General features: G+C 30.4%; 1 protein-coding gene across 1 annotated transcript; it reads left to right on the forward strand.

Annotated features, from left to right (window-relative positions):
• Positions 1–2,618: 2,618 nt before the first annotated feature.
• On the forward strand, positions 2,619–7,025 carry LOC130898514 (uncharacterized). Its single transcript, XM_057807877.1, has 4 exons — positions 2,619–2,866; positions 3,683–3,889; positions 5,496–5,623; positions 6,741–7,025. The coding sequence occupies exons 1-4, from the start codon at positions 2,698–2,700 to the stop codon at positions 6,948–6,950; spliced, it is 714 nt and encodes a 237-aa protein (XP_057663860.1). The 5' UTR covers positions 2,619–2,697; the 3' UTR covers positions 6,951–7,025.
• The last annotated feature ends 17,358 nt before the right edge of the window (positions 7,026–24,383 follow it).

Below are 24,383 nucleotides of genomic sequence, written 5' to 3' on the forward strand. Positions count from 1 at the left end.
AAAGCAAAGGTCAGAATCAATTACAAAAAAAATGTGAAAAAGTGAAACAAAAGGTGTGTTAAGATTTTTATTCTGCAATTAGGTGGTTTTATATTTTTAATGATAATGTAACGTAAATGCTATGAAATTACAGATGTATGCACATTAATAATATTATTAGATCCAGTGGAACTAATGGGAATGCTTCAAGATATGAATAACAATAGCAAATTTGTAATAAGAGATTCCATATATACCAACATAATAATAAGGAATGTTAGTTCGAACTCATATATATGCATTCTTGCTTTGTGTTTCATATAGCAGAACAAATAGAGATCAATCTAATATCATCAATATTCACCTTAAGAGACAGTCACAAAAAACAAAAAATCACAGTAAGGTGTGAATGACATAAACAATTAGAAGGTATATCAATGTATTGCTGTAAAATTTATTGTGTTGCCTTATGTCTAGCATACAATAATGAAGTAAAATGTTCACAGAATATTTTTTTTATTTGTGTTTTTTTTATTACAAAATTCGCATCAACTGTATACTTGTTATTAGCGATTTAGTAAAAATTAAGATTATGTATTTCATAGTCAATTTGAAATTTCAGTTGCTACATTTTGGTTCAGGTTTCGTATCAAATGAGTAGCTATGCGTCAGTCGCGATGGAAACTGCGATTTTTCGGTAGTATTGACCATAGTTCTTCTGAGTCTTTCACTTCACGAAATTTATGTGTGGACGTTGACCATTTGTCCTCCCATTTAGGATTGTTTTAATATGGACAGTAATTAAAAAGTTCACGCACTCCGCACTATCACAATTTACAGCTTCCTTATCGGCCAGGTCTGCCTCTTCGTTTCCTTTTATTCCAGTGTGTGAGGGAATCCAACAGAATACTATTTTTTTGTTGTTGTCTTGTATATATTGTAGTTGTTGTCTTGTATATATTGCAGTTGTTGCTTGATTTTGATTGCTAAAGGATTTGTGGTGTGAATTTTTGGAAGACTTTGGATTGAGCTAAGAGAATCTGTGAGTATGAGATGATTAGGTTCGTTTGATGAAACGGCGATGTGTGTAGCTCGATATATTACATATAATTCAACAGTGAAAGTGGATGGCACTGGAGGAGCTTTTAGCATATATTTGGAGGTTGGTGTAATGATTGCGATACTCGTACCGTCTTGAGATATCGATGCCTCTGTGTATATGTGTACAAATTTTTTGTACTCATTGAGTATGTTATTTAAGTGTCCTTCGATTAGCGTATCGTTGGTGTGGTGTTTGTCGAAAGAGATGAGATGGGTAATGAATTTGGTGTTTTCTATTGTCCATGGTGGAGTCGGAGAAGATTCGATGGGAAGGCATTCAGGAAGGAAGAAATTTAATTCGCTTAGATATGATCGGATTCTAGCATAGAAAGGTTTGGGGGCTCTGGGTTTATTTGACAAAAGATTTGGGAATTTTTTGGAGAAGCAGTTTTGGAGGGCTGGATTGGAAGGACTGGATTTTAGTTTGGCTGCATGCGTAAGGCTCAAATATACACTTCTGTCTCCTATGGATGGCTCCACTGATTCGCAGTACAAACTTTCCACTGGTGTTGTTTTGAATGCACCTGTTATAAAACGTAAAGCTTAATTGTGGAAGATGTCGAATATTTTCAGAAATGATTTGATAGCTGTTGAATATTCAATTGATCCATAGTCTAGTTTTGATCGAATAAGTGTTCGGTACAATGTTAGTAATGTCTGTCGATCTGCACCCCATTCTTTGTTCGTGTGGTCAAATAGTATACCAAGAAATTTTATTGATGTTTCCATAATTATGTCTTCATTATAAAGTTTCAATACCGGTACGTTTGGTAAGTTTTTTTTGTTTTGAGAAAAGAATGTAGCGAATCTTTGTAGTTGAAAAAGTAAAACCAGTTTTTTGTGACCACAGTTCTAAGTTATGGATAAAAATCTGACTTTGTGAGAAGAGGTTTTCAATATTTTTTCCTTCACAGTAAACAACCAAGTCATCTGTGTATAGTCCAGCTTTTACTGGTAACTATAAGTTTTTTAGGATGTCGTTGATTGGGATGATAAGGAGTGTGGGACTTATGATTGATCCTTAGGGTATACCATTTTAGAAATATGTTTTTTCGGAGGTGGTGCCGTTGGTTTTAACTTTAAATGTTTGATTTCTCAGGAAGTTTTTGATAAAAACCAGGCAGTGACCTTGTATATTAAATTCGTATAATTTTTTTAAATGTAATCATGCTATGCAATGACAAAACCTCTCGTTAATGTCAAAGAAAATAGCTAAACAGCTGTTTTTTGGGGCAAATTCTTCGTTGATTCCACCTTCCATGTTTATTATATTATCCAGTGGTGATCAATGTTGTTTAAATCCGCTTTGTTCCGGTACAATAAGGTTTCGTTTTTCTAGAGACCATTTGTTGTTCTATCTATTGTTATTAAACTTTATACAAACATTTCTATTCTTTAGAGTATGAAGCATTCACCTTCCTCTTCCTCAACCGCCGCCATTGAACTTTTTTCAATCACTCAGTCACTTACTCAATCACTTACTCACTCACTCAGTAGAAACGTTTCCATAGTAACGTGAATTTTGACTTTTCTATATTTTTGAATTTTCATTATATCCGATTTTTTCAATATTAGGGAATATATTTCCATATTTTGTTGACTTTGAGTGAATATAAAATGTCGGTGATATCACTAGCAACTTATATATATAAAACTTATGGACCGAATTCCAAATTACGAAATGGTAGGGAGCAGCATAAAATTTACAAGAAACAACATACAACAATTGGAGCAGCATGTTCAACTAAACCATCTGAGTCTCACAATTATCTCAAAAAACATACAGGTAATTCCAATAATATTACTAAATATTTACAGATTTATTAATTACTTCTTAGTTCAAAAATTTTTCCACAATCTTGTATTCAATGTTGAATGTGTGGAATTCAATGAATTACATTCTAATTTTGTGAACTTTATGGCATCTGATCAGGGTCAGATGCCAGATCAGCAGTGTAGGGTAGAAATAAATCATGTCAGTGATAATGTTTAGGTTTTCTGTCTTATTATTTTGTTTAAATCTCCCATGTTAACGACTTTTTAAGTCTAAGTACTTCAGGTGCTAATTTTGATGATGTTGAAGGAGTTTCTTGTTAATATTTAGATTTACTCCAATAATTATAATTACCTTTTGTCTTTTAACTGTGGTTTCATATATTAGTATCTTATACTGGATAATATAAAGTATATATCATATTAATATATATATTGCTTGCTTATTCATTATATTATCCTATCATATATTTGTTCAGTGACTTTTCCAAATGTATCTGGAATGTTAAGAAGGGCTTTTATTATTTTGATGATGTTTGCATCTTTCTCAATCAAGTATAGATATAGTAATAAACACATTGGCGCATGTGAACTCAGAAGTTTGAAGAATTGAATTGAAATTTGTAAGAATAAGTTGTCGTTAACATAAATTATGGTGTTAGCTTAAAAACAAGAACTATTGATTGTAAATAAAAAGATTTTTGGAAGGAAGGTCTTGACTTAGATGTAACAAGGAAGATAATCAATAAGTTACAACGTTTAGTCAGAATATGTTTGTTATTCACCGTAGTTCATTTAAATACACTATTATTGTACAATATCATTTTAGGTAAGCCCTGCTACGGAGCTAGAATTATGACCAATAACGAGCCAATGCAGGTTAGACAGAAAATGCCGAAAATCGAGCAACCAAAAATGTTAGAGGGCCCAAAAGTAGAAAAGCCACCAAAGCCTACTAAAAATTATATAATGGAGAACATAAAAACCGTTTCCCAAATGAAACCGAAAGTATCTGCAGTAGGCAGAAATCGATATGGTAAGTTGAAGAGAACTAAACTTAATATAAAACTCATCCCAACTATCCTTCAGCCTTTCAGCTTTTGGATATGTATATATAGATAGATTTATCACTTCCACATGAGATTTAAAAATGAAAAATTAATTATAAAAATATTATACTAAGAAAAATACATGATTTAGACATATTAAAAACTTCAGTCGTTGCTATAGCTGATTATTGTGGCTTTGAAGTTTTAACTAGAGAGTCCTCTCATTAAAAAACATACAATGCAATGAATATTACCCCTCTAAGAATATTTCGTAACATATGATTTAAATTTCCTACCTAGGTAATAAGAATAATGACATTGTGTCTCATGTGGTTAATATAATAATGGGCATAACCATAATTTGTAATTGTGGAAATTACAATACCTTATCAAAATCATTGTTCTCATTGTTAATTGTACAAATCATGTGGACTTAGTTGATATTTATGATGAGAAATCAGGATGCTTTTATTCCTTTTTTATTCCTTATTTTATTTCTTTTCAGATTAAAAAAATAATAAATAGCAAAGATATGCTTGAAGCTTATTAAAATTTATTTTATCAACATGAACACAATGCGCTATTGAAACCTGTTGCCACTTCAAATATTTTATTAGTAGAGAGTTGTGTCGACAGGTTAAGCTATCTTTCCATACCTTACATAATTAGGGGAAGTCCCTGCAGCTACTGAAACATTTTATTCATTAAATTTATTGGTTTTATTATTCGTTAAATGAGAATCTGTGAAATTTTATATTATTTTTTCTAAAAAAATAGTGTTGAATGATGATCATGATGTTATACACAACATAGATGAAAAGAATCAATGTAGTACATTGACGTATCAGAAGGGGCATGACTACTCTGCATATTAATATAAAACGAAATAAAGAAAGAGAATTGTTCAATAAATTAAGGTCACAGTCTTAACATTTCATCAATATTTTGAATGATGAATCATAAAAATTGAAAACTGAAAAAGTTTTCAACAAAAGCTATAAATATATATACTAATATAAATAAAGGGATAGTTAAAACTCTCTCTTATCTTTGTAATGCTCATATTTACAGAGGAAATGAAAACAAACGGTTCTAAGAGGTGATAAAAGCTTATATATGTGTGAGGGAAAGAACATAAGGCTTGGAAACAAAAATCGGCTACCGACTTTTTTGAAATTTATCATCAAAACTAAAGTATATTAGTAATCTTTACTTAAAAGGTGATAAAGGTTCAATTTAAGAGAATAGTTTAGTTTAAAAGGTAACTGTTTATTCTTTGAGTATAATCGAGTATTTTTTACAAAAAATACGAAAAGGTCAATACTTTTGGTCCCCTAGCGTAAGCCTGGGATTTCAAATATAGGTACGAACATAAAGAAATCTAATGGTGTCATGTCTGATACTACAATATTTTTCATTTCATTCCATACTACATCATAAAAAGCTGGAGCTCGTTGAAGTTTTATATTCAAATTGCAACTATCTTGGCCACCAATTTTTATATATCTAGAATTAAAATTATTATTTCTCCAAGTAGGTACCTCACCCTTTTTAGTGAAACCTGAAAACCAAATAAAATAACTTATTTTGCAGATTCTGGAAAACCCTTAAAAACAAATGTAGACTCAAAACAAGTCAAATCTTCCCCGAAAAGTTCTTCTAACTCAAAGAAATTTGTAGTTATTAAAGCGAGGAGAAACGCACGAAAAATTTTGATTAGCGTAAGTAAAATGATAGTGTCAATCCATGGAACTTTGTAGTAATAAAAATAAGAATATGGCGAATAAAAATTGTTAATATACTCTTCAAACTAAGTACATCAAATGAAAGAAGTAGCTGGTCATGTGAACATTTGGATGCAGGCTGCAGGGGAATATCAAATAAATTGGATGAACTGTACCAAATTGCGCCTACGACTTTTAATAATAAAACATTCCTTGCCTGGAATACTACATCATGGAGCTACCTGATGGCTCCAGGGTGAATAGTTTGGCCAGTGCTGGCTTCTGTAAAGGACACCCCAAAATAATTGAGCGAATATTTCTCGCTTGGAGAATAGGCTACTATGTTCCAAACCCAAGTATACGTTATGATCGAATGTTGTAGAACGATACTTAGTCGACGCCATCTATATACAGTAATTTCAATCTACTCAAAGAGCAAGGCTCTATAAAAGGCATAATCAATGAAATTGTGTACTCTATACTTATGCTTGAGTAAAAGCAAGTTTTAATATGAACTGGTGAGCGATGGTTGTCGGGCCAAGCTCATGTAGGCTTAGAACCTATTCTTGGTGTACTTAAAAGTTCAGCTATTACATGTCGGAGTAGTCTGCGAAGATGGATCGAAACATGAGACAAGATAAGGCACACATTGATGAGACTTCCGCTTGTCTTACTAATCAAGTGCAGCACTTAAACAGGCACGAAATCATCTGAGTTGCCATCTTTATTATTTAAGCATCACGGACGATGCGGAATGCAGCAGGTGCATTGAGGAGGAAGAAACAGTAGACCACGTCATCGGTTCAAACACTTTATGAACTTTGAATAGAACAAGACATGTTGCATCCAAAAAATCAATAAACAAAGTGTAGGTAGCATTTAGGAGTGTGGATATAAAACCCAAATAGCAAGCTAGGATCTGAAATATACTTGATAGAGTAGAATACAAATCAATAGATTCAAATTTAAAAGTATACTCCGTTGACTTTCAGTCTCTGATATACATTAGGATTGATAGAAAAATTCATTAATAATTAAAATAACGTCTCAATATTATATATTTTAAAAATAAAATGATTCGAATTCAATTTATCTATAATTTTTTTTTTGGCAGAGACTAAACCGTAGTTTTGAAGAGCTGGAAGAAATATATCAAAACCTCCCGTTAATAACAGACGACACTTCACCTATAATTCGTCGTAAAAAGAAGATTGAAGCTGACCTCGTGGTATTGGAAAATGATATCGATCAGTTTTTACGTGGAAAATCCACTGATACACCTACTCATTCGAAGCCCATTGAAAAGAAAAATAAAACCAAATAAGAAGAATATTGTTTTTTTTATTCTTCATATACATTTTTCACAAATTTATTGTACAAAAATAAATATTTGATAAAACTATATGAGTGTCATTGATGGATTGACTTCTTGATCAAAGAAATTATGAAAGAGCAACATTACTAACGATAAAATTACCTCAATTGTCAACATACAGTGTTATTCAAAAGGTCTAACCTTTCATGTATTATACATAAATTAGAAATCTGATCATTAGATGCAGTATATGTGTCCACTAGCGATTACTGATGAGGTTATCATCATAAATGAACATTATTTTAAACGTTTCAAGCTCTGTAATACATCCTAATCGCCCCATATTACTTTTTTCTTGGTATTAACTCTCTAAGCTCGCAGATAAAACCATTTCAAAAAATACTCTCAATAAGTCAAAGAAATTATATAAGTCCCAAAAAGATCTCTCCAATCTTTTAATCGTTAGGGTTCTTTAGTAACAGAAGAGAAGCTAAAAACAATTATTTTCTAATTAGAACAATATTGGATACGGTTAGTTTCTTTCCTTTGTCAGTATTAGAGTTGGAAGCACATATAATAAAACTATTTTTCATCAACTCAATACCAACTTACATCACAATTCAATAAAATAAAATAACCTGTCTCAGTGATCAAATTCTGAAGTTTATTTCATTCATTATATCAATCAAATTCTGAAACTATTGCTTCTTCTTCAAGGATTAAATATGAATTGTTAATATGTAGTCAATTCGGTCAGGAAAGTATACTTACTTAGAAATATTGGATCTTAAGATTAGTTCTTCTTGTGTCATATATGTCTTCGAACAAGGTGAACTTTCATTTTCACAAAAAACAACACAACGACGGACCCGAATATGTTGGAAAGATCTTTTAAGCAAATTATGGTCTTTGATTTCTGATAGGTGGTGTGCTAATGATTATTATTGTCGATGTTTTTGACCCTGATTTCGAACTTGGGTCGATTTGGTTAGAGAAAGCACCTTTTTATCCGTCTAGTTCAGATGCTGCGTATTTATTAAAGAATGCAGGAGTTCTCTGAGCTTAACACTGTACATGGATGTGTACTAATTAGTTCCCTAATCTGACTTCATTTCCTAAATAAAATGCCCAAACTATGTAAAAAAACTTTATTTCTTTCTTTAATATATAATATGGTATTTTCACGTGCACTGTCACGGTGCATGACCTCAACATCAAATAAATAATCATAAATATTAAATAGTTCTCTTCAAAAGAAAAATCTTCAACAATAGAATGTACAAATATTAATAGATGACTACTGTGTTATAGAAGTGCAATCAATAATTTCATCGCAACAAATTGGGATTCATGAGCATTTTTAACAATGCAACGATTCATCTTCTACCTCTCTTATATCCCTCTTGGTATAGATAGTTTGGTTAGAAATTAGCATTGGTAATTGTAAAAAACATAAGAAAAAAGTTTGCTGAACTCTCTCCCGCGAGTTTAGAGAAACGGTACATGAGAATCGCTATTCGGATAAACTTGTTCTAGCTCATAAGAATTCTACAATAGTTCAGTATTACTTCAATACTTATACTATCTCTATATATAAACAATTGTTTTATATTAGAAAACCGACTATTATTCATCTATTATCTCAAACCTCAAATTTTGCAAATATAAGTTTATTTGTTGGTAGGAGAATTTCAAATACAATTCGAAGTGAGAACAACTGTTAACCAACATACTTAAACGATATATTATTTCAAATAAACACATCTCAAGAATCGTCGTATTGATTGTAGTATGAGATCAATAGGTGGTAGCTATGGGAATATAGTTTCAACTTCAAAGATATTAGCCACATACAACCAATTAATCCGTATCTACTCATTTAAACAAACATTTTAAAATGTATTAATATATACGTTCAGAACGGTAAAATATAAAATTATTTGTATAATTGAATTCATTATTTAGATGAGAAAATGGTCGAAGCAACAATATTGATATTTCAGTTCTACGTGTTAGGTCATTACATTTGCTAAATTTAATATACTATTTAATATATGGAGGCATAAGTCTGTACATACAATTTCCATCTTTATATTCTTTATTATGATTTATTATTAAGACTCTAGTGTTTTATGCTAGCAGACCACACATTTTTTGGGCGAGAAATGTAAGACGAATTCTCACTCATTAATAAACTTTTGTTAAGAATATAATTATGTACCTTTTTAATGTATGCCCAATTTTTGTTTTTGTTGAAACCTCTAGGTAATGGTTAGATGAAGTTTGTGTTTTTTTGGACGTAAATATTGTTCATTCAATTTAAACGGTTCTATCAAAATAACGGACTGTATAACTCACAATGCTTAAATGTTGTTAAATGACAAAAAAGTGTCTTCTTGCGTCCATCTCTATACTACTATATACATGCTTTGCCGGATATAGAGCCTAGTCGAGAAAATGTCTGGAACACCTTTGCTACAAACATTTAATGGAAATTGTAATCATTAAGCTTAATACCAGCAACGATATTAAACCAACAAACTGAACACCAAAATGTTCGTTGGAATGCGGCAGATGGTCTCTTAATGGTTTAATTAAGTTTAAAAATGCATATAAATATTTCAAATAGAGTCGTCGTGTAATTGTTGTGTTTTTAAATCTTCGTATTTCCTGAATGAGAATTTATTATAACATAATCTTCTAGAATAAATCTAATTTCAACAATATATTGGAAAAATATTGTGGACGTTGTTGGTACTCAATCGCAATAATATTTTTTGTTTTTGTAGATACTAAAAATTGAAATGATTATTCAACCTTACACAAATAAACTTTGCTTTTGAAAATATTATTACCATAACAGATGATGTATTTTGAACAGGTTCCTGACAAAGACTCTAGTAATGGTTAAATTATGTTATAGATACAATTTAGATTAGTGGGGTGGAATATAAGTCGATTTACTTATTTGTCTCGAAAATTATTTGACATCTTAAATCATACATGGATTTTCCGATTTCGTTCCTTTTACTTTTTCTGTAACTATAGTAAAGAAATCAAAAATAAAAAGTGATTTTCCATCCCCTTATTGAGAATCTATGATAAATTACCACGTGAATTATAAAAATTCTCTACGTTTCGGCTCTCACTTTGGAGCCAGTATCAAGACAAGGGTGGAGATAGGATATTTATTCGTTCATTAGTTAGATACGATTCCGTGGTCTCAATCTACCTACTCCACGCAATGAATCACTCCTTTTTCTTGGTTGATTTCAAGGAATTTGGAATTTCACCAAAGAATGAAAGCTGAAACAAAAATATAAAATGATTAAAATACAAATAATATACTACTAGATGTTCTTGATTTTGGGTCTCTTCTGTTTCAAAATTTGAAAATTTGTTTATATCAAGTTTGCTAAGAGCCGTTTCGTCAATTCCTCAAGATATAAATATTCTTTTTCCTATGTAGATGATTGCATTACTGCTGTACCAAAGAATCAAATTGAAAACATAAGTAAAAAATTCAATTCTCATCATGAAAAACCTTAATTCACAATCGGGTTTGAGCAAAATAATAGAATCAATTTTCTTGATGTCATATTATATAAAATTAACAATAACATAAGAACAGAATGGTATACGGAACCAACTTTGTCCTTAAGATGTTTAAACTTCAATTCGTGTCATCCTATGTCACAAAAAAGATCAGTGATAATAAGTTTGGCTGATAGATCTATCCAACTATCAGATCCTGAATTAAGATGCTTAGCTTTTTAAAAAGCAAAAGATGCATTAAAAGAAAATAATTATCCAGAAAAAATGATGAATAACATATTCAAGAAAAGGATAAACAGATACTACAATCAATTTAAAAACAAAACTGAAACGAAACATCAAAACATAAAACATTTTTCCTTACCATATGTACAAGGACTTTCCCAACAACTATCGAATTATTTCAATAAATATGATATTAGTATAAGTCATAGAGGACATAATACATTATTCAAATATTTCACTAAATTAAAATCTAAAACATCAAAAAACAAAAGAAGTAATATTATATATCAAGTGCCTTGTACTAATTGTGACGCTGTCTACATAGGGCAAACATCTCAGTATTTAGAAAATAGACTAGAGGTTATCAATATCATAAAAAAAATAGAACTGCATTAACAAACTATGGAATTTCAAAAAAACATAAATTCAATTATAAAGATTCAAAAATTTTTGAAACGGAATCTAATAAACGAAAAAGAGAATTTTTAGAAATGGTTCATATTCATAAGAACGAAAAAGTTATATATGATAAAAAAGACCTAAGTAATTTAAGTAAAATTCATAGCACTATTTTGTAAATTCTAATAAAACTACAAATAATTCAATATTTGAGATGTAAGGACTGAGGAAAAATTAATTTTTCTCATTAGAAGAAAGTTCTTAATTGATTTTATCTTTATTTTGATATTCATGATGAAGGTGATCTATTGATCAATATAAATACGCAAATTGTCAGTGTCAATATCATATTTTGATAAAGAGTCAAATTTTAAAAAGGATTTCTACTATTCACCTCTGAAATAATTTCGAAAATCAATATTTCGAAAATGTATTCCGTTGTTTTTCAAAAGGGAAACAACAATTACTATCTTGGCTAATGCCAATTTTTATCGTAAATTGACGGCATTATTCAGAATATGGTACTATGTTTTTAAAAATACAATGAAGTAATGGAGTACCGCTGGTCGCATTCAAATTATTTGGCGTTCTGCTTCCACTGAGACTATATATTGACTATTATCTTAGATAATAGATAAACGCAATTGTTTTTAATATAATCATTCCTTAACTCATAATTACAAAGTGTCGCCCAGCTTCACGACATTAGTTATGATCAGAGAAAAAGTTACATCAGCATTCAAAAATCAACATAGCACATTGTTGTATGTGTAGGTACAATTTGAAGTTACTTCCTAGTAGCCAGTACATTTCTGTGTATTTTATAGCAAGCTCTTCGCGTTTTTTTTTAACGTAGACTCTCCAGAGATGTCTAACGTTAATAGTTATTCGTAAATATTGTCCATTGTTGAATGAGGAATTTAAGAACTGTTTATTGATATTAGGATATTTTGGTTTCGTTTGTTCGTAAAGTTAAAATGCACATTGAACTTGATACGCGATCTATTATTCAGGCGATACTTAATCCCACTTTTGACTTGTACAGTCCTTAAAGTATTGAAAAATACATTCTTTTATTATTATACTGCATAATATATCATAAATCTAAAGAGATAATGAATCCAAATTTACCACTCATTATAAACTTTTTAACAGTAGATAAAAGGAGATGCATAAAACATGATCTGTATGCATTCGTTGAAATTTTATGGTATTCAAATGATCCTATCAATTCTATTATAAAATATAAACAATCATTTCGCATACTAACACAGATATTTACCAGTTTTTAACGATTATTGGCAAAAATATTATTAAGAACCGTTATAAATGTAAATAAGCATCGATTGTAAATAATAATATCAAATGTTATTACATATAGAATTGTTTCATTGGAATTGCCCGTATTGTTCGATTATATTTCATTGTCATGAATACGTACTGAAAAATACGTGGACATTAGTTTTGCTGTCTTGCAAAATCAGTGCTTCAAAATTGTGACTAAGTTATTATACAAACACTAGCTAAATATCAACAAATCAATAGTTATTGTCATGAAATATTGTTTAACAGTATAAAAAGCAGAATGTTTTTCATTCATTCATAAGTAAAATATGGGTAATGGTGTAATTATGCGTGTGTACATGTCACATAAATATAAAAATGATAATTTAAAAGAAGACCAAATTTTTGAGATTTAATTTCATCTGATGCTATAGATTTTCTGCGGCTTGCCAGTAACCTGGTGCCAGCCAAATCTCTGACAGCCGCAACTGTACTCACAGAGGATAATTTTCACTTATATTAGGGTCATAACAAAACAAAACTATGACCACATAAAGATTAAAAATTTCCCTGACTGACCATAAATAGTTCCAACGGGAAGATCCAGAAGATTTTTTTAAAAGAAGATAATAAGGTTAGGGATTCGAAATGACGCTAAGTGACAAGTGACGTTTCCTAATTGACACGTCCAATCATTATTATAACATATCACCAATGGTTTCAGAAATCTCAACTCTTTAAAAATATATGGTGTAGTTGGGTAAAATAATATGATATTCAATTCAATAAATGCTAATTTACACTCTTTGTGGGATTAAAAAAATATCAGATTATCATTTAACCTCTAAACCCTGCAATTGTTAATGCTGTCGAAATTAATGGTTCCCTTGAATACAGCACAACACATGTCGATAACGTTTTTTCACCCCATATAAAAATATAGTAATAATTTTTTTATTTTGATTCCACAAATGTTATTCCACAATTCCGTATTTATTTGCTTGTCGGATTTCAAATATTCAGCATTTTGTTTATTCATGTGAGCCCGGACCGGCATTATGACCTTTGCGCCACTTCCTGTTATCATGAATATAAATTGTAATGAATGGTTGCGACGAGATGAAAATCGATACCGGACAAATTTTCAATGGATATAAGAAATTGGAAATGTGCTTTTATAAAGATTTATGTAGATTTTCGTATTACCCAGTTGTGAATTTGAAATTTTATTGATAATTGAGGAATGAGAAAAAAAAGAAATGCACCATCTAGAGCTGAGTAACTTCTAAAAGAGAAAGTCAAACAAAATTGAATCGAAGGAGAATTTTTTAATTTTCTTCTGCCAGTTTCTAGTCAATATCGATGACCCCTTCAGTCTCTTCAACCTTATCACACCTTCTATATCCATTCTAAAAATACAAGAGCTCCATATTTCCTCAATATAAACCAAAAAATAATCTCTGCTCAACTTTTTTTACGATAACTTGAAACCATACGATAATAAAATAAGAACTTTGAATCATATATTAGTTAGTAGATATATCGGATAAACCGATCAATATTCAAAATATATAACTGAAATTGAGATATCAAGTTTAGTAGGAATATAATTAATTCTGTTATAAAGTTTTAGAGACGACATGCTATGGGTTAGAATTTGGACAGGTATAGCTGAATATACCCGAACATGGTAACCATATCATCTTTGAAATAACTACTGTGCGGCTCTATACTTTTAATTCAATTGATACAGGAAATAATTGGAAGAATCATTTGCATATGGTTATTGCAGAAAACTCCTTTTTATTTATTAAATCCTAACGCTGTGCTAGTTGATACACATCATTTTGTAGTTGCGCGATTCTTATCAAAAAGTTATATTAAAGAGAAAGAAAGCGGCATGTAAGTGGAATTGTACTCTTGGAAGAGAGGGAAAGAGGATCTCTATCTTTCCCCAATCGCTATTAAAAGTAGAACTTGGTATTCTCCTCCTTAGGAGCTCACACCACTCGAAACTTCAACGTCATGGCGATCCAGTCAGAAAAGAGTATAGAGAGATAGAGAAAGGTATGCTTATGTTCTTACTCTCTCTATCAGATCGACTTGAAAAAGCTTTCATACCTCGCTCTCTTTATCTTTAATCTTAACATTATGAATTCTAATTAAACATATGTAAAGACATTATATTCCTTATCCATGAGTATTCACATTGTGAGCTGTTCTATATCACTATACTATTCCTATATAATATTGATTACTAAGGTCAACGACTGTTGTATAATGTACCCATTATACGTCTGCTTGGTAATACCCATTAATCACGGCAGTGATTAATAAATCCATTAATCACTGCTGTCAGGTGCTTTCTTGATTTAGCTATATTTGGTTTTATTACAAGAAATCGGTTTTTATAATTTTATCATGTAAAACAATACAGTACACATAAAAAAATTATAAAAGTAAATTTTCCTAGATCAGATGCGAAGCCGGGACCTCGATTTTGAAGGCAGAGAGCATTAACACTGAGCTGTCAACGACACAAATTTGTTTGACGTATATCTGTTTCCATGGTACTCAAAGCTAGCTGCCAACATTATTGTTTGCTCAGATTTCTCAGTCTCTTAATATTTAAATTATGTTTAGAAAATGAATATAGAAAATTGACTTTTCTTTAACACGTTTAGAAGCCAACTTAAAATGAATATAGAAAATGAAAGTGACTTTTCTTTAATACCACCAGAAATTGGAAAGGTCTTGAAGTTGCCTAATCAACTTATAATTTTCGATAACTATGTACTATGTTCAAATAAAAATATTTACTAGTCGTGGATAGAGTATAGTATTCTACTCGCGTATAATGAGTTATTATCCACTCGAAGTAAACTTCAGCTTGTGAATAATAGCTTCATGAATATACTATTCGAGTGTATAATAATAACTATTTTAGTTCATTAACAGAAAACGTAAAAATGATCTATTAATATAATAGAATAATAATTATAGCGAAATCTACCGGGGGGGAAATATCTCTGGAGCGGATTATATTGCAGGTTCAATTCTGAAAATAATTCAATTGAGGCCACTTTTATTGTAATTCATTTTTCACTTTTCACTATATCTTACTCTAAAAGCGCGTTTCTCAGTGTTTTTAAACTTTATTTCTTGCTTTTCAGATCAATTTACTATGTGTTGTAATCATGTTAATCAAATATTTTGATCAAATAATTACATTGTCGTCAGTCTTTGAGAAGAGTGCAAAATTTAAGTCATTATATGGTTATCTTAGAAACACCTTACGCTTTGTTACGATAATACAATATATTTTATTAATCACTCTACCCTTATTACTATAAAGTAATAAACAAGGTTTGGTTGTTCAAACTATCATTTATTTTGGTACTTATTAAAATTGACGGCTGGGAGTTTTTAATATTTTATGGAGAAAATATCTCATCAATAGCAATGTACAACTCCGGAGTTATCTAATCCCATTATTGATACACTTATTCTAACCAATTCTAGCATATTATACAATTTATCCTAAATATATTAACAAATAGTTATGCACCAGAATGCTTCATTGTTCGTTTCGCTCAAATTACAATACCTCGGTTAACGCCTCGGCCGTGAAAATCTCAGCTCAATACATTCTATTATAACGTTTGTACCAATCCATCAAAAAACCGTTCTTGGTAGGTGACGATTCGGCGAAATAGAGATTTCGTGTTTCAGCCGGGCAGTTACCATTATAGTGACAATTCTGTTTTGTGTTCCAACCGATTTAGGTATCGTTTGTGAACCGTTTCCGGGATGATCTTTTCGTTAATTGGTTGATAGCAAGTACTGTAACCAGAACCGTGCATAGCCGGAAATTGCGCAGAAAATACTATTTAAACGGTTCTAATAAGTGTCCTAGCAAGTTGAAACAAACCCATAGTGTACTATTTATCAGATTTTTTCATGAAAAAACTTAACACGAAACAATTACAGTTTCTTGTCAGATTACCTGACAGAAAGTTTGAAACAAATTCTTTAAAACTCCTACACGATAGAAAGTCACAGTGTACGGTGAAAAGGGAAGTAAAATGAAAAGTTTCCCGAGTTTGATCCTATCAAGATCGCGTATCTCAAAGTTTGAGAGTTGAAATAAGTAAACATCAAACTTATTTCTTCGTCTGGGATTCAGTTTATACGTAAGCTAATTTCACTATTTAAAATTTATTAGGTTGAAAGTACTGCTAGTTTCAATTTGTTGTTATGATACGAAGCAGCAAAAATAACATAATTTCTTATATATATACTAATTTTGAAGCATATAGATCTCACTGTATCTTCAATTTTTCTCACATTGATAACATTTTTTTTATTGACTTATTGAAAACAAAAAAAAGTTCTAACTTATTTCAATTACATCGTTAAAATGCCGCCACATTTAAATTCAATTGTTTTGAGGTCATTTTTAATACTTAAATATTTCTCTAATTTTGAATTCATTGTAATTTGATTTTTGAGGCACAATAAAAAGAAGCGCCGAGGTAAATTTTTAGTTTTAACCTCAATTATTTAGAAGAGAAGGTGAAAATGGGTGAAAAAAAAGAGCGGCGATGATAGGATTAAATATACTGAAATTGTGATTGAGAAGGGATGACAATATAACACACGATGAGTCTAATCATATGGAAACAGAGTGGTTTGTGGCTGGTAGGGTAACTGCAAAATCCATTATGGAGTTTACTGATCAAAATGGCAAAAATCTTTACAAACAACGCATTCTGTATTTCCAAGCCCTGTTTTAAGTCAATTACTATTCTAAAATGACGAGAACGCGATCTGGTAATGAATTAATCACAGTAATTGCCTTCATGAATATTTTTTACGTGTGAAGTATACTCGTGAAATTCCTATCGATTAATAATTAATTAGAATTGAAATGAGCATAATTAAAGCAATCAAAATGTTCAGTTCGTATACACGCAGACTTTACACTGGCGTCCTTGGATAAAGGCTAAACTTTTTTTATCGGTACTTCAACTTTTTATAATTTGCCCATTATAGATTCTGAGGAATGATAGGTAAACCGCAAACACAACAAATTGTTCTTACGATTTTTAACGATGTCCTTCACGAAAACTAACGTACAAATGAATTTAAGAAAAGGTTGATGGGTTCTAAATGTCACATAGAAGTCTTGAACTAGTATATTTCGATATTTGTTTTGTCTCGAACATATCAAAAACATTTTAACAAAAAATGGAAACTTGCTATTTTCCTGGAGGCGATTATATTTTTATACATCATTTTTAGTCATATTAAGTCAGTTGTTACACCAAAAATGACAGACTCTCTTCTACGAATATTAAGAGAATTTTTATAAATGAAAAAAAAATGAACTATCAGCATTAATTACCAAAATATGCTAATTATAGGAATAAAACTTGAACCGCATTGATATTTCTTGACCAAACTGATGTTGAATTTCATTTTGCTTATTAACTGCATTCAATTGAGTATTTCAAAAACATTTTTTTTGAAACTAAAATAAAAGATTTTTAAGTAGAACTATATAAATTAAAGTTAATAATCTATGAATAACATAACAGTGTAGATCAGTACATAGATTATATTATTAATGTTTTAAGATTCAGTTCTGTAACTGAAATTTCCAAATCAATACTGATATAGCAATTACATTGAATTAGTAGATTTAATTACTAATCCAGGTTTGGATATATTCGCTACCCCTCTTAGTTTGATTCAAATTACGACAAGTGCAACTGCATATACATTTTTTTCAGTAATTGAAAAACTCAAGATTGTTATTGTGTTCTAGAAATGGTTTCTGTCGATGTTAAATGACACATATTATATAATAATTTTTCTTCCAGTGAAAATAAATGAGTACTCCACTGCAGTAACGTGATCATACACACAAGAACACCCACGGCATCGTTTGATTTGGACTCATTAAAGATGAAAAATGTTTAAATGTCACGTTCCTAACGTTCAGTCGGGGTAATAGCCATTGTTTATTCGTTCTGATTATCTTATCCTCTTTTTCCTCAAAATGTAATTGACATTTTTAGAGATTAAAAAAATTTGATGAATTATATTTTCGATGGCCGAAAATATGGTTTTTAAAAAATTTATTAAACTCAAAATTACAATAATTTTATAGATATGAATGAACAAAATTAATTTCACAAGCGATATAACTATAATTCGTTCAATAAAAGTTATTTACAACATTCGTATTTATAATGAAATAAATGCTTTATTATTAAAGGTTTATGATATTTGATCCTATTGCATTTTATTTAAAGAATCTTCTGGAATTTTGTCCATGTAACTCCTTCATCCCCAAGAGTGAAAAATAACGGAGGTATTTTTCATGTCTTGTTTTCTTTCTTCTTCTAATTCGATTTCTTCTTTCTCATTTTCTTCAATGTCTTCAAAGTTCTGTTTTCTTACAAATTTTCTTTTATATTTTCGAACTAACCATAATATTACACAAATTATTATTATTATCGTAAATAGTCCTATTGATACATGGCTTTGCGGATTATAAATTTCATGAATTGGTTTTATATTTCTAGCAATTTTATTGATTTCATATAATTTTTCAAAATCTATTTTAGTTAAATTTGGAGATTTATAAATTTGATTATGTAAAAATTTGAAGTCTAGTTTCGGTAATATTATTGATTTGCCTTCTTTAATTTGTATGTTGGTTGAGAAAATTTCACTTTCTATTTAAATATTACAGTTCGTTGGAATTTTGATAATTGATGAATGGTTTATTTTCAAGTAACGGTTCGAAACATATTTGGAAATCACTTCAGTTTCTAAATTTGGAATTACTAAGAGTTCATTGTTTGTCACTTGTTCTAATATAGTTTCTTGGAGATTTATATCACTAACAACACAATTTTCAGCAGAGCGTCCATTTAACAATTCTCCTTTGATATATTTCAATTATTATCAGAATGTAGACAAAAAGCTAATCAAGAATTTTGTCGAGGAACTAGTTATTATTAAAATACTTCATATAAACTTCTGATGGAGTTTTTTCATATCATCGGAATCCTTTTCCTCTGCATTTCTTCTAGCAAAACGGTTGATTAGCCAATAGGAAGGAAAATTTCATTAATATTCCCTTGCATCAAGCTACCTGCAATATGTTACGTCGCTATGGAGAATTTACATTATGAAATTATGTTCACTTCACACGTTTATAAACGAACCTGAATATCATGTTAATTTTGACTAATTTTGCCTTAAAGCAGAGAAATTCATATGAAATTTAATGTTGTGCTGTGAAATCTGCTCCGAAAACATAAATATTAAGGTGCGGTTAAATATATATGCTGATAGAATTGCTCTCCATTTGTAGATCCAGCACTAAATCACGTTATACTCCATTAGCTATTAATAATTAAATTATTACGTATGTGACTGAAGGATATATGTACATTTCAAAATCAAGCAAAGTTTCTACCCTTTTTATATCTATAATGATTAATTTTGATTGATATCGATTATGATCAATTCCAAATATAAAGTCTTACGTCGCCCATACCAAGTGGAACAACACTGATGTCATAACTAGTAACTAGTACAGTTCAAGATTCATTGTCACTGTGGTTGGTGGTATTTTCACATATTTCCTACTTGAACGAAACTTTACATTTTTTCTATCTACAGAATTTTGAACGAGAGAACAATGGCAAATTTCCCATTGATATCCTAGCTCCTTGAAATTGGCACCAGTACTAACCACCAGTATAAAAGGACATCATATAATTTTGTTAGTGTGGTGTGTTCTCTGACCGACGTTCTTAAAATACATTATTTATGTACACTTACGTCAGCCCTTTCTAATTCTTAGACCATTGAATTTCAAATTGTCTTTCTTCATATCCGCCTTACTTTTGTAACTGCATGTAATTAATCTAATATTCTCAAATATAGCACGATTTAGATAACACCGACATACCTACGCATTTCTACCTTCCACACTGTTTTATCCTCTCTTACGTATTTCTCTACACGAACTCAAGAGGAACACTTCCGATCCGATGGTTGATCATATCAATAGTTCATATCATATATAAATAATATGCCTTCACAAAAATGGATTTAACAACAATACTAAATAATGTACTAACTTAGGAGCACATTACTTTTTATTACCATAGTTACAATGGTGAAGCAGAATCATAGTCTATTATCTGCACAAAAGCCCTTGTAAGAATGTTTTCAGCTGCGTAGTTATCAAGACAATACAAGAATTGTTTTTATAATGATTTGTTTTAGCCTTTCTTGAATCCTTATCCTTTTTAATTCCATTCTGGCCTACACTTTTTGCAGTTAAAACATCATTCAGTAAACAAACAAATCTTATGGAATTTAAGCACTATACGTTTATGGATTTATGTTAGACATAGCCACGTGATCTTTGGAATAGGTTATAAGACGGTCGAGATTTATTAAGGCAAAGCACGAGAGGACAGGACGACGACGGCAAGGATTCCAGTAATTTCCATAGCTCCCATTGTTTTCATAAATATGACAGCCACTAAAAAAATAGATGTTAGGTGATGTATCATAATTATTTTAATAATGAATGTATCCTACTATAGATGAGCCACCGAAGAAAAAAATTGAAAATGTCGAAAAATGAGAGAACAAGTTTCATTTGGAGTAATTACGAATATGGAGAAGCGAGTCGAAAAAACTTTTTGATGAAAATGAATATAACAGTTAAATGAGAATAGTGTTATTAATATCATAAGAGAATCTAAATTACAACCTTGTTGGCGTTCCAGAGTCCTCAGAATTTCATGCAATACACCTCTTCAATAACTTTTAACGTCCCGGTGCCAGTGATCTATTTGGATTTTCGCCAAAAAAGTGTAAAAGCAATTTTTGAAAATGTCTGAAGTTTTCCTTTTATATTCGAAACTTTTCACTTAGCCCGGTTTTCGCGATTGACCAGAACCAGCGAGGCACCATCATTGCACAAAATCAACTTAAAACTCTATATTTACCGCTGCTATTAAACGCTCGTCGTAAAAGGAACATTTTTGCGGAAAGTTTTTGAAAATAAGCAGTTCACTGTACTTTGTCTATAGCTAAAGAGTAAACCGGCAAACTTTGTACCCAATTTATTTCTCACGATCAATCATAATTTTAGGAAAAAACTTTTTATCAGTCGCACTTAAGATTAAAATCGATTTTAGTATTTGATGTTGAGGAGGCTATGTATTTTCACATTAGCTGACATAATCAAATCTCAAAACAAATTTCTTATTACAGACTCTATTGTATTTAACATAAATGAAAAAATATATATAGTACTGGAATTAAAACATTACAGAACATAAGATTATGGGTCGAAATTAGATACATGAATTAGAAATGCTTTAAGATTATATGAACCATATTTCCTTTAGATATATGTGCAGAGTGGCTGAAAAACCAAAACAATAATAATCAATGTTCAGTTTAGTTATTCAACCCACCGCTTAAGCGAACTGTCTTTTGAAATTGCTGAAGATAGTTGAAAGTACTAGAAGGATATAACTAAATCAATAATAGCACTAGCAAAAGTATAATTTTTAGTTGTATTTGCTAAATCAAGTAAATGACTTATTACTATTAAATATATAAAATTTATCTCAGGATCTTTGGTAAATAGATGCAATTTAACATCTTTTCTTGCATTTTCACAAATGAGAAAAATACTGATCCATAACTAAAGTTTAATAATCACTAAAAAGAACAAAATGTTGGTTTATAGTCAGTATAATAATAACTGTAAAATACATAAAAAAATAATAGTTGGAATGTTAAATCTGAATAAAGAGGGAAAATGGTTATCAAGGTTTTATAAATAGCGGACTTTTTAGAATCTGACATTTTCTCAATTACGTAGTGCTGACGATGAATTGAATCTAGCAGATATTAATAAATCATACATTAAGAAAACTTCAATTCTTAACTTTCAATCGCATGAAAAAAGATCTGACCTTGCAATACAATCAATGACAGATTTTGAAAAATGATTTCGGGATTATTCCATTGAGGTTATGAATTTCAACTGAAAACATTATTTTATTGTATTTCGTGATCTGAAATAGCAATTTTACGCCAAAATGCTGAAACTTTAATAGCGTATTTCGAAACAAGCGGTGAGGCTATGAACTATTTGATATCCGACAAATTAAATCTGTTTTTAGAACCACTGTATAACTTCGGAATGTGTAGAATAATAAAATTAGAAAAAACTATTAATTTATTCGTCGAACAAGAACAAATAGTGAATATATTTTTGTAAACAGAATTTAAGTGTATGTTCTTAAATATGAATGAGCCACTTAAAAATTAACTAAGAGAAGTTTAACCCAAAAGTTACTTTATCAGCGCGGGTAATCAGATATCCACTTCTTGATGTTACAAAGGCAAGAGAGAATAAGAGAAAGAATTTGTAATAATAATATCATTTTAAAATTACTCAAAGGTTTTAAATAAACCTGAAGTTAATTAAAATCTGGAAGGCTCTTGTTCTTTGAACTCTTATAAGCGGAACAAATTGAATGTGAATAAAGTACTATAACTCGTACTTTTTTGCGACCGTCATTTGTCTTTATAATCTTAGCATCGAAGTCGCAAAGTGATTTACATCAATGTATGGATAACTAATGTTTTTACTCAGCTCAGCAATTTTGCCACGGATGGAATACAACGGCGACACAGTGAAAAACTGAAATTCCCACGTGAACACTAAATTTTAGCGAGATTTGCCCTCTGTGATGTATGAACTGGGTCAACGCCGATACTTTTTCTATATTAAACTCGAGTAAAAGACTCTAATGTTTAGTGAAAGACTGTACTCCTGGATTACGGATTCGCTAAGTAGAGAGAGTTTCTTTATTATAGCACACATTCAAATGTGCATTATTTAATAAAGTAATTCAATGCAAAAATGCAGTATTACCTATTATGATTTCACAATTTCTCTTTGAAAATAGGCAATTTTACCTTTTTTGACATGAGGAATCATAATTTGCACTCTAATTTAACATTGCTAGTTACACTTGTTTGTGTTAAATAAATCAAAGTAAACTTTTTTTGGGCTAAGCTTACAACTAAAATAATAAAAGAATATTAAAAAGCGTTAAATTCTACAAAAAAAGTTACTCTTCTTTGAGTCGTGTAACTCAATCGGTCATCGAGTTATTTGCTTCTAAAAAATTAAATAAATTTTAATGTTTTCATAAAAAAATTTTAATATTCCTTAAATATTTAACAATAACAAATTTGTTAACAAAAATAAAAAACTTCAAAGCAAATGCTCAAAATACCCACCATTTACTTCAATACACTTTATGATCCGCTTTCGTATAGATCTCTTAATATCAAGTAATTTTTTCTTTGTAAACTAATGCCTTCATTTGCGACCAAATTGAAAAATCCAAAGGATTTAAATCAGGGCCTCTTGGTGGCCAAGCAAACTCACTTCCACGACCAATCCATCGATGCGGAAACTGTTCGTTTAAGTATTGACGAACTTGTAAGGAATAATGTGGTGGTGCTCACTGAAGTATGGTATTGCACAATCCTGCTGAAATCAAGTTACTTAATAACTTAATAAGTTAATAACTTACTGCTCAAACATTAACTTTCGAAGAACTTCATATTCTATCTTTCCACATCTACCTAGGATTAGTATTATTCCAATATCTACATTTGTGGCGATTGACTATATTATTTAAGATAAACGTCTTTTTATCATAATGGTTTCAAAAATGCTGCAGAAGGATCCTCTACATAAAGATCAAGATGTAATTCAGTATTTCGAATGGATGTACAAGGATTTTCTACAAAATTTCAGATGCCAGAATTTTTGGCTCTGTTTTAGGGAGATTCTCATTTGAGCCCACTGGTACAGTATTGATCCAAAGTAAAAAACAGAAATTG

This window comes from Diorhabda carinulata, chromosome 1 (assembly GCF_026250575.1).
Source record: "Diorhabda carinulata isolate Delta chromosome 1, icDioCari1.1, whole genome shotgun sequence".
Taxonomy (NCBI): Eukaryota; Metazoa; Arthropoda; class Insecta; order Coleoptera; family Chrysomelidae; genus Diorhabda; species Diorhabda carinulata.